The following is a 13,658-nucleotide window of genomic DNA, read 5'->3' as shown; positions in this document are numbered from 1 at the left end:
TGGTTCCCATGGCATTATTCCATGGCGGGTCTGTTTCCCCACTTGGTGTTGCCATTTGGTCTCACCTAAGTTGTTGGGTCCGGGCCACTGAGCCCGGCAGATTCAAAAGTACGTGACTTTTTATTTCTGCTATAAGTTCCACTAGCTATAAGCCTTCAAACTTTTAAAATATTCTTACCTATGTGGTTTAGCGTAGTGGTTACGAATTGGGCTGTGAATCTCACTCTCAGCAGTTCAAAACTACCAGCTGTTCCACAGGAGAAAGATGAGGCTTTCTGCTCCTGTGAAGATTTACAGCCTTGTAAACCCTGTACAGGAGTCGCTATGAGTCAGAGTCGACTCCACTGCACATAACAACAACAACATGTGGTTCAGAGTTTTGGAGCTCTTCCCTGAACCCGCTTTGCCTGGTATTCTATGGTATTGCTGTCAATGAACTTCACTGCACCTCTACTCTATCCACAATCAAGCCCCACCCCTGGACTTATTTTTTCAGTCGAGGTACAGCATTAGAGATTTGAGGAGGCAGACGGCGTGATTTGATTTATGTTTCTGGAGAATCAATGGATTGGCAATGAGAAGAAATCCAAGGTGATGGAACCAGTGAAGAGGTCATTACAACTTCCCAGACTGTGGAAGATGATCCCTTAAATTTGGAGGCAGAGAAAGTGAATGACACATTTGTTGACAATAACAAATGAAGTGGCTTCTATTATTTATTATAATAACAAAATTATTGATTTCTTACCTAGGTACTATATAAACCCACCACTCATCTGTCAATTTATCATACTTTGGTGACTTGTGTGTTGCTATTATGCTGAAGGCTATGCCACCAATATTTCAAATATCAGCTGAGTCACATAAGGTGACCAGGTTTCCAGAGTAAGACAAAATATGAAGGAGGACCTGGCCATTCTTTTCTGAAAATATTGTCTTCTGAAATCCTTTTGAATAGCAGCATGAACATTGTCTGATATAGTGCCAAGAGATGAATCTCTGCAATTAGAAGGCATTCAAGATAAAACTGGGAAAGAGCTGCTTCCTTAAACTTTTTTGTAGTTGGTTGTTGTTGTTTTTTTAAAGTCAAGTCTTACTCATAGTGAACTTGTACAGAGTTTCTGAGGAGCAGATGGTGGGTTTGAAACTTTGATCTTACAGTTAGCAGTCCAGTGCTTATTCTTCAGTGCCACACCAGGAATCTCCTCAAAATATAGTTGACCTTAATGACCAGGATGGAGCAAAAAATTTAAGGCCTTCATTTACTGATGCAGGATAGTTAGAAATGTGAAAAAAAAGAGCTGCAATCATCCATTAATAGCAAGAACATGGAAAGTACAAAGATGTAGAAAATTTATATGTTGTGAAAAATGAAATAGACTGCAAGAAGATCAATATATTAACATTATTGAGCTGAAATGGATGGGTAATCGCCATTTTGAATCAAACAGTCATATGGTTTACTCTGCAGGAAATGATAAATTGAAGAGTAATGGTATTACATTCATTTTCAAAAAGAACATTTAAAAACCTATCTTGATGTATAATGTTGTCAGAAGACCAGTTAATAAGACTATTATTCAAATTGTCACACCAGGCATGAAAATCAAAGATGATGAAATTGAAGAATTGATCAAACATGCAATCAAGATGCATTGATAAATACTGGTGATTGGAATGGAAATTTTGGAAACTCGGAAGGATCAGTAGTGAGAAAATATATTTTTGGTGATAGACCTGGTGCCCCAGAGATAAAATTTTGCAAGACCAAGGGTTTATTCATTGCAAATACCTTGTTTTACCACCATAGACCATGACTATATGTAAAAGCCTTGCTGGATAAAATACACAGAAGTCAAATTGACTATATCTGTGGAAAGAGACAGTGGAGAAGCTCAATATAATCAATCAGAAAAAGGCTAGGGACCAACTGGAACAGATCATCAACTGCACATATACAAGTTCAAGTTGAAGCAGTATAAAATTAAAACACACCCTTGTGAGCAAAAAAAAAAAAAAAAAAACACCCAAAAACTTACGTTTACCCCACATGAATCTAGAGACCATTTCACAAATACACTTGATGTGTTGAATACCAATGACTGGCAATGACATACATTGTGGAATGATATGAGCATCACATGACAAAGTCTAAAAGTCATTCAAAAGACAGAAAAGAAAGAAAAGGGCAGAAAGGACTCTGAAAGTTGTTCTAGAACCTAGAAAAGGTAAAGCAAAAGGAAGAAATGATGAAGCAAAAGAGCTAAAGAAAAGCTTTTATAGGGCAACTTGAGAAGACAAAGTAAAGTATGACAACAAAAGTGTGAAAGACCAGGAGATAGAAAGAAAAGAACATACTTCTCATGTTCAAGCTGAGAAAACTGTAGAAAATTTTCAAGCCTCAAATTGTAGTCATGAAAGATTCTATGGGCAAAATATTAATGATACATGAAGTGTCAGAAAAAGATGTAAGGAATACACAGAGTCACTGTACCAAAAATAATTTATTAATAATCAACTATTTAAGGAAGTATATAGCCAAGTTTTATGGTATTGACGGTGGAAGTAGAACTGCATTAAAGGCAATGACAAAAAATATGGCCCCAGGAATTGACAGACTACCAATTGAAATGTTTCAACAAACTCACCTAGTGCTACAAGTGCTCACAAGTCTATGCTGTTGTTGTTGTTAAGTGCCATCAAGTTGTTTGCGATCCATATCGACCCTGTATAGGGTTACTTAGGAACAACTGTTGAGCTTGAACTGCCAAGCTTGTGATTCAAACTGACTTTGTTGTCCCGCACATTAATCCACAGCACCACACCAGGACTCCTACTCTATGCTTCTTGTTATTATGAAATGCCCTCGAGTTGGTTCTGACCCATTGCAACCCTATATAGGATTTCTGAGGAGCAGCTGGTGAACTTGAACCACTGACCTTGCAGTTCAAACAGCTTTGCAGTCTGGCGCATTAATTACCCCATAGTATCACACGCTAGTTGATGGTAAAACATTTGGAAGACAAGTACCTGGTCAGCTGATTGGAAAAGACCCATACTTGTGTCCATTCTGAAGAAAAGTAATCCAACCGAATGTAAAAATTAACAAACAATATCATTAATATAACATTATGGTGACTTGAATTTACTTGCTATGGCTTTTCTATCCAAAGTCTTCTTAATTCCTACCAAGTGATTGGGTGGGACCATGCAAATAAGATATACAGGACTCTAAGAGTGGGTTTGGTGTTTAAAAGGAGCCATCTCAGAAAGAGAGACAGAAGATCCCAGGACCACCAAGAAGGAAGAGCATGAGCGAAACATAAGATCCCTACCTAGAGAAACAGTGAAGGCAGAGTCAACAGCAAAGATGATGGCAGAAGTGACAGTTAAGTCAACAGACAAGGCAGTGGCAATGGAGAGACAGAGCAGCTTAGGCTTTAGACCCATGGACTGAGTAAAGCTGAGTACATACAGGCAAGAGACTATTTGCAGAATGTGTCCTTTGGGCATTCACAGACTGGCTGAGAGAACTTTGTAACACTTGCTGGAGTAGGGCAGAGGCCAAGGGATCACATTGCTGAGAGGCTGAAAACAAGAGTGAAGTGTGCCTGCAGTATGGCACACAAGAGGCGTTTCTGATCGGAGAACTGCTGCTTACTGAGTTATTTTTGACTCTGCTCAATTAATTCTTTTTTTTTTTTTTTTAACTTGTGATGAGAAATCTTTAATTGGAGACTTTACAGAAAAGCAAGGTAAAGTTATCAGCATCATGATTCAACTGGCTAGTACTTGGGGGGTGAAGGGGTTGCGCAGAGAGTTGGGGGGAAGACACAGTTCTCACAGGAGCCAGAGTTGTAACAGGTGAGTGATACGTGGTGAAAAGAATTCCTCAGTACATGTACAATCTGTAACAACACGAGAAATTGTTAAAGACAGCTGTAACCAGGTACTAATCCATCCTTGACAAGATTGTTACTGGGAAAAAGGACCTGCCGAGTTCAAAATAGTGGTCAGTCCCTAGTAAACTCCATAATCATGAGTATTGTTCTTAGTTCTGTGTGGCCATTGCAATAGTTAATCAAACCCAGGTGTGAAGCAGAATGATGGATTATGTCAGAATAGGTTAAAGAAGGTTGTAGGGTGGAAGCATATCTGACCTCTGCTTCAAAAATAGACCTTAGGCTGATTTTTAGTTTGATTCTCTTTCCTCTTTGTGAAGCCAGAAGCAGTCAAACATGGCACCTACATGACGTTAGCAATCAAGTGAAATTTTGCTAAAGATAATTTAAAAAATGGTTGTAGCAGTGCATTTACAGGAAACTGTCAGAAATTCAAGCCATGTTCAGAGGAGAACTTGGAATGAGGGATATCATTGCTGATGCTGGATGGATCTTTGCTGAAAGCAAAAAGTACCAGAAACATAGTTACATATGTTTTGTTGACTATGCAGAGGCATTGGATTGTGGGGATCAAAATATATTATAGAGAACATTGTGAAGAATACAAATTCCAGAACACTTCATTGTGCTGTTTTGGAGCCTAATCACAGATTAAGAGGCAGTCCTTTGAAAAGAACAAGAGGATACTGAGTAGTTTAAAATCAGGAATGATGTACATTAGGGTTGTCCCCTTTGATTTATTTGATCTGTATGCTAAGCAAATAATCTGAGAAGCTGTACTATATGAAGAAGAACAAAATATCAAGGTTCAAGGACAACTCATTAACAACCAGTAATATCTAGATAATGCAATCTTGATTGCTGAAAGCAAAGAGGACTTCACACACTAACTGATGAAGATCAAAGACTACAGCCTTCAATATGGATTTCACCAAACATTAAAAAAAAAAAAAAAATCGTCACAAATGGGTCAGTAAGCAATATCATGATAACTGGAGAAAAGATTGAAGTTGTCAAATATATCATTTTAATTGGATCCTCAATCAACACCCATGGAAGCAGGAATATGGAAATCAAATAACGTGATGCAATGGGAAATCTGCTGGAAAAGATCTATTTAAAGTGTTAAAAATACAAAACTATTGCCATGAAAACTAAGGTACTCCTTAACCAAGCCATTGATTCAATTGCCTCATATGCATGGGAAAACTAAATAACGAATAAGAAAGACAAAAGAAGAATCTACGTCTTTGAACAGATATGATGTTGGTTAAGAATGCTGAATGTGCCACGAACTGCCAAAAGAATGAACAAATCTGTCTGGGAAGAATGAAAGTCAGAATACTCCTTAGGAAACCTTACCTTATGTGCTTGGACATATTAATCAAGAGCGACCAGTCCCTGGAAAAGGGCACCAGATAGAGGAGCAGAGGAAAGAAGATCTTCAAGGAGATAGGAAGGCATAGTGTGTACAATAGGCTCAAATATAGTAACAGCTGTGAGATAGCACAGGACTAGGCAGTGCTTTATTCTATTGTGCATTGTGTAGCTGAGTGGGAATCAACTCAACAGCACCTAACAACAACTCACTATATAAGCATAAATTCTCATTTCAACTTGGAGTAAAAACCTAATTTAGGTAAAACATAAGATGGAAACTTAAAAACCTTATATATTTAGTAGATTTCAGAAAACCTAATGGATAACATGTTACAATAGTATTTCCTCATATGTAAAAACCTAATCTACAATAACATCAGGTTGAAGTTCTGGAAAAGCAGAGTTTAAGAAAATGTTCAAGGTCACAATTGTTTTAAGATACGCTAACACACATATTTCCTGTGGTGTCATTTTGATGCCAAAGAGTCTAAGTTTTATTCATTCATTTATCCTGCAACTAAAATTTATAAAAGGCATAATAAGAGCTACGATATGTTCAAATAGTAATAAGATCTACATTTATGTCAGCCTTCAGATAGTTCACAATCAATCAGAATAAAAGTGTATTCTTCACCCAGGATAATCAAATGTAGATGGCAGTAGTTATCAGTAGGTCCCCAGGGAAAATTCTATAGATTTTTCATTAAATGTGTTTTTTAAACACGTGCTGATAATTATTAGGATCTCTGTGACCTGACATGCTCTTCTGCTCCTTTGGGGAAGAGAGGAATATCAATTACCAGTTTCCTTTTTTCCAATGTAAGTTCTCAGGAGGCAGGAACTGACTGGGCCAGTATTATTTTTTCTTTGTACCTGAACTTGCAGCTTTTAGTTGAAGATGATAATGGTAGTAAGAAATACTGCTTTGCACACTCAGATGCATTTCAAAGAGTGTTGTCACTATACTTCCAAATGTATACACCCCCACACCACCATAATCTATGACTTTCTGACTTTGCATGTGGCTTGTCCTTGCTTTCCAGGCCTTCTACAACTATCGTGTCCTGGAATTACTTCAGGTGCTGGTGACAGGAGCGATAAGTGCTCAGCTGGAACAACATTTGGATAAAGAAAAGCAGTATGGGCTGACAGAGAACTGTACTACATTCTTTTCTGCGAGAGCTCGGTGTAAACTGGGGCTTCTCTCCTTGAACAATACCATTTTATCAGACATTCAAGTGAGTCTAATCTTTTTATCTTAGAGGTTCCCATTTCCCTCCCTTTCTAGGTTTCTGAAAATGGTCCAAGCTCTTTGGGGTCTGAAGATGGTCTATTCACAGAAACCACAATAAAAACAGCCCTGTAGTATAGGCACTGGACTGCGAAACCACAAGGTTGGAGGTTCAAGTGCACCAATCACTCTGCATGAGATAGATGAGGCTTTCTGCTCTCTCGAAGATTTGTAGCCTTAGAAATCCTATATAGAGTCTCTATGAGTCGGAACTGAGCCAACAGCACTTCACAACTAATTCATAGAGAATTTTACAATTTACCATGAATTTTTCATGTACTATATTTATTATATGGTGTTATAAGGTAAGCCCTGGACTGCTAATGGAAAGAATGGCAGTTCACATCCACCAGTCACTCCTCAGAAATCCTAGACTGAGTCACTATGAGTCTGAACTGACTCTACTACACTTAACATCAACAGCGTATTTATTGTTGACAATAATCCTGGATTTTAGATATAGTAGTTGTTATGATGACCATCTTACAGATATGGAAACAAGCCCACACGAAGCATCAGATAGTTCTAATGAGTTTGTTCTTTGAGAAGGATACTAATAATAATTATAATAGCTAGTGTTTGCTGAGTACTCTCCCTGTGCCTTTTTTTCTCTGGGTTTTGTTGTTTTCACTTAATCCAATGATTTAAATCATTATTAATTCCATTAATTTTTGGATCAAGAAGCTGAGATTTAGAGAAGCAACTCCTTTCCTGATCAAATTGTCTACCAGGGCAGAGAAAGGGTCTACCGTAGTCAGCCTCATCCAGGGTTTACCCATTCTACACTTAAACAGTTTTTAAAAAGTCTGATCAGGCCTGCTAAAACCAGGCAGAAGAATATGACTGGGCTGGCCTGTGGAAAATGCTTGAGTTTCCTTAAATCTGGGAACTAGTGGACAGTTGATTACAATTTTGGAAAAGTCCAAGGGATCTCTGGGCATTGGGTTCATAGCAGGGTCCTGGGTAGGAAGGGGTACTCTAGTTATCAGTGTGGTGTCTTTTGGTTTAATTTTAATTGACATGTCATCAAGATGCTAGTTCTATTATTAAGGGGAAGGCCTTTACAAGGAAACATCTTTTGCTGACTCACAGGAAATCAGCAGAAGTCCCTTCACAAGGGGAAGGCTCTCCCAGGCCTGTGTATCTGTTATGTCTCAACATGTATTTTCCAAAAGGGGAAGCCCTGTACTTTGCAATTCAATTCTAGGTGGAAAATTGTATTTAAAAAATCTCCCTCAGAATGTTCTGGTCCTTGCATTTCTGTGATCCTGTGTTCTTCAGCTAATGATAGTAGTGCTTTTAAACCTAGGGCACTATTGCAGTAACTAATTGTTGGCATCAGAGTTGACAATAGACATGTCTACATAGACCCACACTCCTCTCCTCTGTCTGTGCATTCATGTCTTGTCCCCACTTCTTCCTCTACCCAGAGACATCAAAAACCTGAACAAACTATTCTTTTTTGACTTTACCAAACCCTTTTGCCACTTCTTTTGACCTTATTGATTACCACTTGAGAACAAGTCAAAGATGAATGGTGGGACTGTGATCTGTTTTAAAGTGAGGTAAAAAAGATCTCTCTGGAGATCACTTAGCATCCCAACTAATTAAGCTCCAGAAAAACAGAATTTTGTAATATACTGCTAAATTTAATTCATAATGTTTACTAAATCAACAATAGTAAGGGCAACAGCATACCATACCAAACCCACCAGAGGCTTTTGAAAGGACCAGAATGACAAAAATGGTTACTGGGATTATAGTCTCAGAACTAATGACAAACCTAATCACCAAAACACTTGACACTGACATCATGAAGATATTATAAAATATATTTCTGATCTTCCAAACTTCTACTACAAGGGAAAGTAAATGACACTTATGTGCTTATTCATGTTTGATCAAAGTATCCAGATCCCATATGTTTTCCTCTTTTCTCCCCAGCCAAGAGACTCCTTTGGACAAGTGTTCTGTAGTTCATTAAAGCAGTTTGGAATCCTGTGCCTTGGCTTATATCGCATGATAGATAAAGAAGAATACAATCCAGAACATGAAAGGGGAGTATACTAGTTTGGAAAGTGTTAACAAAGCATAAGAACTAAAGTTACAGTATTCACTGTGAATGAGTTCATCAATCAGGGTCAACATTATAAGGAGGATTACAAGGGGAATGAATAATGGTATAGGAGTAAGGAAGAATGAGTACAAATTACATGAATCCTGTTGATTAGGGTTCAATGAATATTGGCCATACAAGGAAAATGGAAGTTCTTTACTCAATGAAAAGTAAAATGTAAAATGAGATTTTTCTCATGGTTCTATGGTATCAGGCCGCTTACTCTTACCTGTGCAACTTCCTAAAGCTGATGGTTTCTGTCTATATTTAAGAAATGTACCTGTTTTCTGTTGAATTCATTAGGTAAATCCTTACTGAATATATCTTTTAAAGGCTCTGTGCTTTGTACATATAAATCATGGGTGTATCACGTTCAAATTTTCATTTGAAGAATGATCATTCTGACAACAGTGGGGAAGATCAAGAAAATTTATGTGGTAGGTAGGAGGGACAGAGAGAGTATGCATCATCTAGGGACAGTGCAGAAATGTAGGTCCAAACTAACATGATAACAGTAGATTTCATAAAGGAGGAAAACTTAAAAGTAGCCGAGTGAAAATAGACTATTCTAGGAAAGACAGGGAGGAAGTAAATTGTAAGTGAAGAGGTGTTAAATAGAAGGAAAAATAATTAACCACTCATAAGAGAAAAGTAATGGGTACCAAAGTAGATGGATATATAAGTGGGAATATGATAAGTGAATGTGTATTTAATACTTGAATTTCTTAGTGAAGTATATATACAGTGATTTATAATAGAAAAAATGGAAATATTATATGAAGTTGAGAAAGAGGAAAAGTTTACATTAATTGCCTAGAAGAGTGGGAGAGGAGACTCATTGTGGATTTATAGAAGCAATGATATGTTGTAAAAAGGAAGGATGAGGGAATAGATGTATTCAGAGTAAGAGAATAAGAAAGATTGAATGATGGAAAATTGTGATCAGAAAATGATGTATCGTAGCTTAAGAATTTAGTGATGGGGCAGTGTCAAGTAATGACACCATCCAGGATGTGGCAAGGGAAGTGGTTTGCAGATGAAGACTTAAATCAGTTAACTTTGTCTGGGTGCTGGAGTTATAAACCAGAGACACTTCAGTCACTTGAAATGAAAATGGCACTGAAGTTTGAAAGAAAAGGAAGTTCCAAGTGTTAAAGACATCAATAAGTGTGGAGGTCTATGGATACCAGGGCTGTAAAACATTAGCCATGGGGATGAGGTTGTGTGATTGATGTTTTGGAAGCAGCATTGAAAATGACTAAAGACTAATGCTCATCCTTCTCTACCTGAATTCTGCCCACGCCCCTCCATTATACTAAGAAAGTCAGTCCCAAGGAGAATGGTGACGGGGACATGGAAACTATACTTAAAACTATATCAGGAGAAATGACACTCTCAGAGAAATGACGGTCTCTGAAAAAATGGAACAAGTGAAAGAAGATTTATATTTTAAAGAGAATATGCCATTGTAGAACATCTTGTTTACAATGGAATAGGAGTTATACAGGACTCAGTGGAAGTGATAGCAAAAGTGGGAGATGTATTGGTGAAGGAACATAAATACTGTGCTGAAATGGGTGTTTAGGGGAGATTGTTTGGGCAGCAGTAAAGAAATGCAAGATGAAAGTCATGAAAGGTTATTATGCTTCAATGTTGTGACATGAACAATGATATATTGGTTAAACTCATATTTTGTGACCATGTGCTATGTACCCAGGATTGTGCTAAGGCACCCTGCTTCCATGCATAGTCTTCCCATGAAGGTTCTAAGTGTTTTTTAAGACTTACATTATCAGGAGGGACCAGTCCATGGAGAAGCATACTATATTTGCAAGGTAAATGGTAGGTAAAGAAGAAGACCCTCAATGAGATGGATTGGCACAGTGACTATAACAATAGGTTCAAACGAGTCAACATTGTTGAGAATGGAGCAGGAATGGACAATGCTTCATTCTGTTGTACATAGACTTGGTATGAATCCAAACCAGCTAGATGCTACCTAACAACATTTGCTTAACAATCACAATCAGCACTTCTAATGGAACTTTGTTTTATATATATATATATATATGTATTTAAATATATATGTATTTAAATACACATACACAATGTGGCTTCAAAAAGTTCATGGAAAAATTTCATTATCTTTAAATTCCATATATACATATGTTGTTGTTGTTAAGTGCAATAGAGTCAGTCATTTCCAACTCATAGTGACCCTGTATAGGGTTTCCAAGGAGCAGCTGGTGGGTTTGAACTACCAACCTTATGGTTCACAGTCCAGTGCTTATCCTACAGCGCCATGCCATAAGTCTATATATACATACCCACTCCATTGCATTTGAGCTTATTCCAACTCATAGCAGCCTTATAGGTCAGAGTAGAACTGCCCCATAGGGTTTCCAAAGCTACAAATCTTTACTGAGGCATACTGCCACAGTAAAGAACGCACACACACACATATGAGGGAAAGTAAAAAACTTCCTGAAAAATGGAATTAAAAGGTAATGGAATTTTTCCACGAACTTTTTTAAGCCCTCTCCTGTGTGTATGTGAGTGTGTGTGTTCTTTATTAATCCAGGTATGTTGTTGTTAAGTGCTGTCAAGTTGGTTCTGACCCATAGCAACCCTATATAGAGTTTCCAAGGAGTGGCTGGTGAGCTTGAACCACTGATCTTGTGATTCGAATGACTTTACAGTCCAGCACATTAGCCCACAGCACCACACCATAACTCTAGCCCAGGAATGTACTATATGAAAGGGGATGCCAAAAGCATTCGGCTAGGCCTAAGTCAGGATGAAACAATCTGGAATGTTGTATTCTTTTCTTTTGGCAAAGTTTGGTAAAGTGCTCAGTATTTTGCCAGTTAAGTTTATTAATTTGGTGGTGACTGTGTGCCGTGGAGTCATTTCTAACTCATAGTGAACCTGTACAGGGTTTCTGAGGCTGTAAATCTTTACGGGAGCAAAACACCTCCTCCTTCTCCCACGGGACAGCTGGTAGTTTCGAACTGCTGACCTTGCGGTTCACAGCCCAATTCGTAACTACTACGCTACTAGAGCTCCTTTAATGTAGTAGCTATTAAAAGCAGAGAAAACTGAAATCAGAAAGACCATTAGTGATCAATTAGTCTATACCACAACCCTAAGTCAGAACTGGTTGGAATAGAGGCAGGGATGGAAGCCAGTCCCTGATTACTGCTATAGAACCTTTCCTTTTGCATTGTGCAACGTGAGGGGCTTATCAATAATAAATACAGATGCATTTACTACTAACCAGAGACCAGCAAAGCAAAGCAAGACAAAAATCTCTCTCCTTTGACCAGCAAATGACTTCCTTAATTTGATATTGTCTGTAGCCATGCTATTCCTAATGTAGAGACTCAGAACTCATCTTTGGTTTCTCTTGCAGGTTTGTGATTACGCGGCCAGCCAAAGATTTTAAACTGCTGGCCTCAGATCTGGTGTTTTGTGCTATCCCGTTCAGCACTTCTTACTACAAAAAAAATGAGTCTTCACCTCAACAAACATATGAAACTGTAAATCAAATTTCACCAATGCAGAAGAATGCTCCAAACTCAAATAATCTTAACTCAGCTGACAAGGGTACACCACAGTTCTGTGAATCACCAGCCCTATCTGTGAATCAAGCGACTAGAGACTTTTCTACACCCAAGCCAACACCATCATCTAAGAGATAGCCAAATGAAAATGGGGCAGAAAATGTAAAAGAAGACATAAAAGAAATAATGCAAAATGCCTCTGAACATTCAACGTCCAAGTAGATCAATCGATATTTTGTGCTAGCACCTATTTTGTTACATAAGGAGTCTTCAAACAAGAAAAATAAGATGGAGCCATGTGATTTTGGTGCCCATTGCTTAATAATTGAGTAGCAAGCCCACACTTAGAAATAAAAATGTAACCCACTCCCACTGGATCCGGTATGATCAATAAATATATGAAAAATGCCACTACAAAAAAGTTCATTAGCTTCTTTCCATTGAGCCGAGAACATATCAATTTGAGAAAATGAAAGAAGTCTTTCAGCATTTGCTGCTTTCGTATATTCCAGGTCAGGAAAGATGAAATAATCAAGATATAGATGGGGATAACTTAGAAATAGGAGTCAAAAACTGAAGTATTCTCAAAATGAAAAAAAACTTTGCATTCTTTATCACAGAGCAGACAGTCAACTAGTGTATATCTCCATTTCTTTTCTCTTCATGTGTTTCCTTTGTCAATAGAAAATGAGAAAGGCCAGATGTTGACTTTATTTGGAAAGTGTGCAGTGTGTGTCTGTGTGTGTTTAGAACCAAGGGATATACCAGGTACATACCGAAAACCAAAATTACTTCCATAGAATTGATTCTGTCTCAGCAACTCATGAGTAGACCTGCTCCGTAGAGTTTCAGAGACTGTAAATCTTTGCAGAAACAGACTGCCTCATCTTTCTCCTGATGGGTTTGAACTTCTGATCTTGCAGTTAGCAGTTCAGTATCCTACAGCACAGAAATCGTTGTTGTTGTTGTTAAGTACCATCAAATCAGTTCCAATTCTTAATGACCCTGCATAGGGTTTCTGAGGCACTGCTAGTGGATTTGAACCACCAACCTTGTGGTTAGCAATCCAGTGCTTATCCTCCAGTGCCACACCTAAATTGAGAGGTATCAAATATATCCCTATGTTCTGTATACCAAAATAAAACAATCCTCTGCTCTAAAACTGTCATCTTCAATTATTAAGTTGTTTTATCAAGATGTGGATCTATTACCATAGTTCACAAGACTATAACTTGAAACAGAATTTTACTCGCCATTGGTGCCATTGTGATGATGGGATTTCTACTCAAAGGCCTTCCTGTGCTATAGAATATAACCAAGGAAGAGGGGAACACTGTGACTATTAAGAAAAGCACTAGGCTACTAACCTCAAGGTTGTTGTTGTTGTTGTTAAGTGCCGTTGAGTC

General features: G+C 37.9%; 1 protein-coding gene across 1 annotated transcript in view; it reads left to right on the top strand.

The window, feature by feature from the left end:
* The window catches only part of LOC102837799 (potassium channel subfamily U member 1-like), a 285,478-nt gene extending 273,088 nt beyond the window's left edge, over positions 1–12,390 (top strand). The window contains 3 exon segments of the mRNA XM_006859999.1: positions 6,326–6,520; positions 8,518–8,642; positions 12,102–12,390. Of these exon segments, the coding sequence (XP_006860061.1) occupies positions 6,326–6,520; positions 8,518–8,642; positions 12,102–12,390 (609 nt within the window).
* Positions 12,391–13,658: the final 1,268 nt, after the last annotated feature.

This window comes from Chrysochloris asiatica, unplaced genomic scaffold (assembly GCF_000296735.1).
Source record: "Chrysochloris asiatica unplaced genomic scaffold, ChrAsi1.0 scaffold00035, whole genome shotgun sequence".
Lineage (NCBI taxonomy): Eukaryota > Metazoa > Chordata > Mammalia > Afrosoricida > Chrysochloridae > Chrysochloris > Chrysochloris asiatica.
Note: the sequence above shows the minus strand (reverse complement) of the source record. Positions and strands in the feature narration are given on the sequence as shown.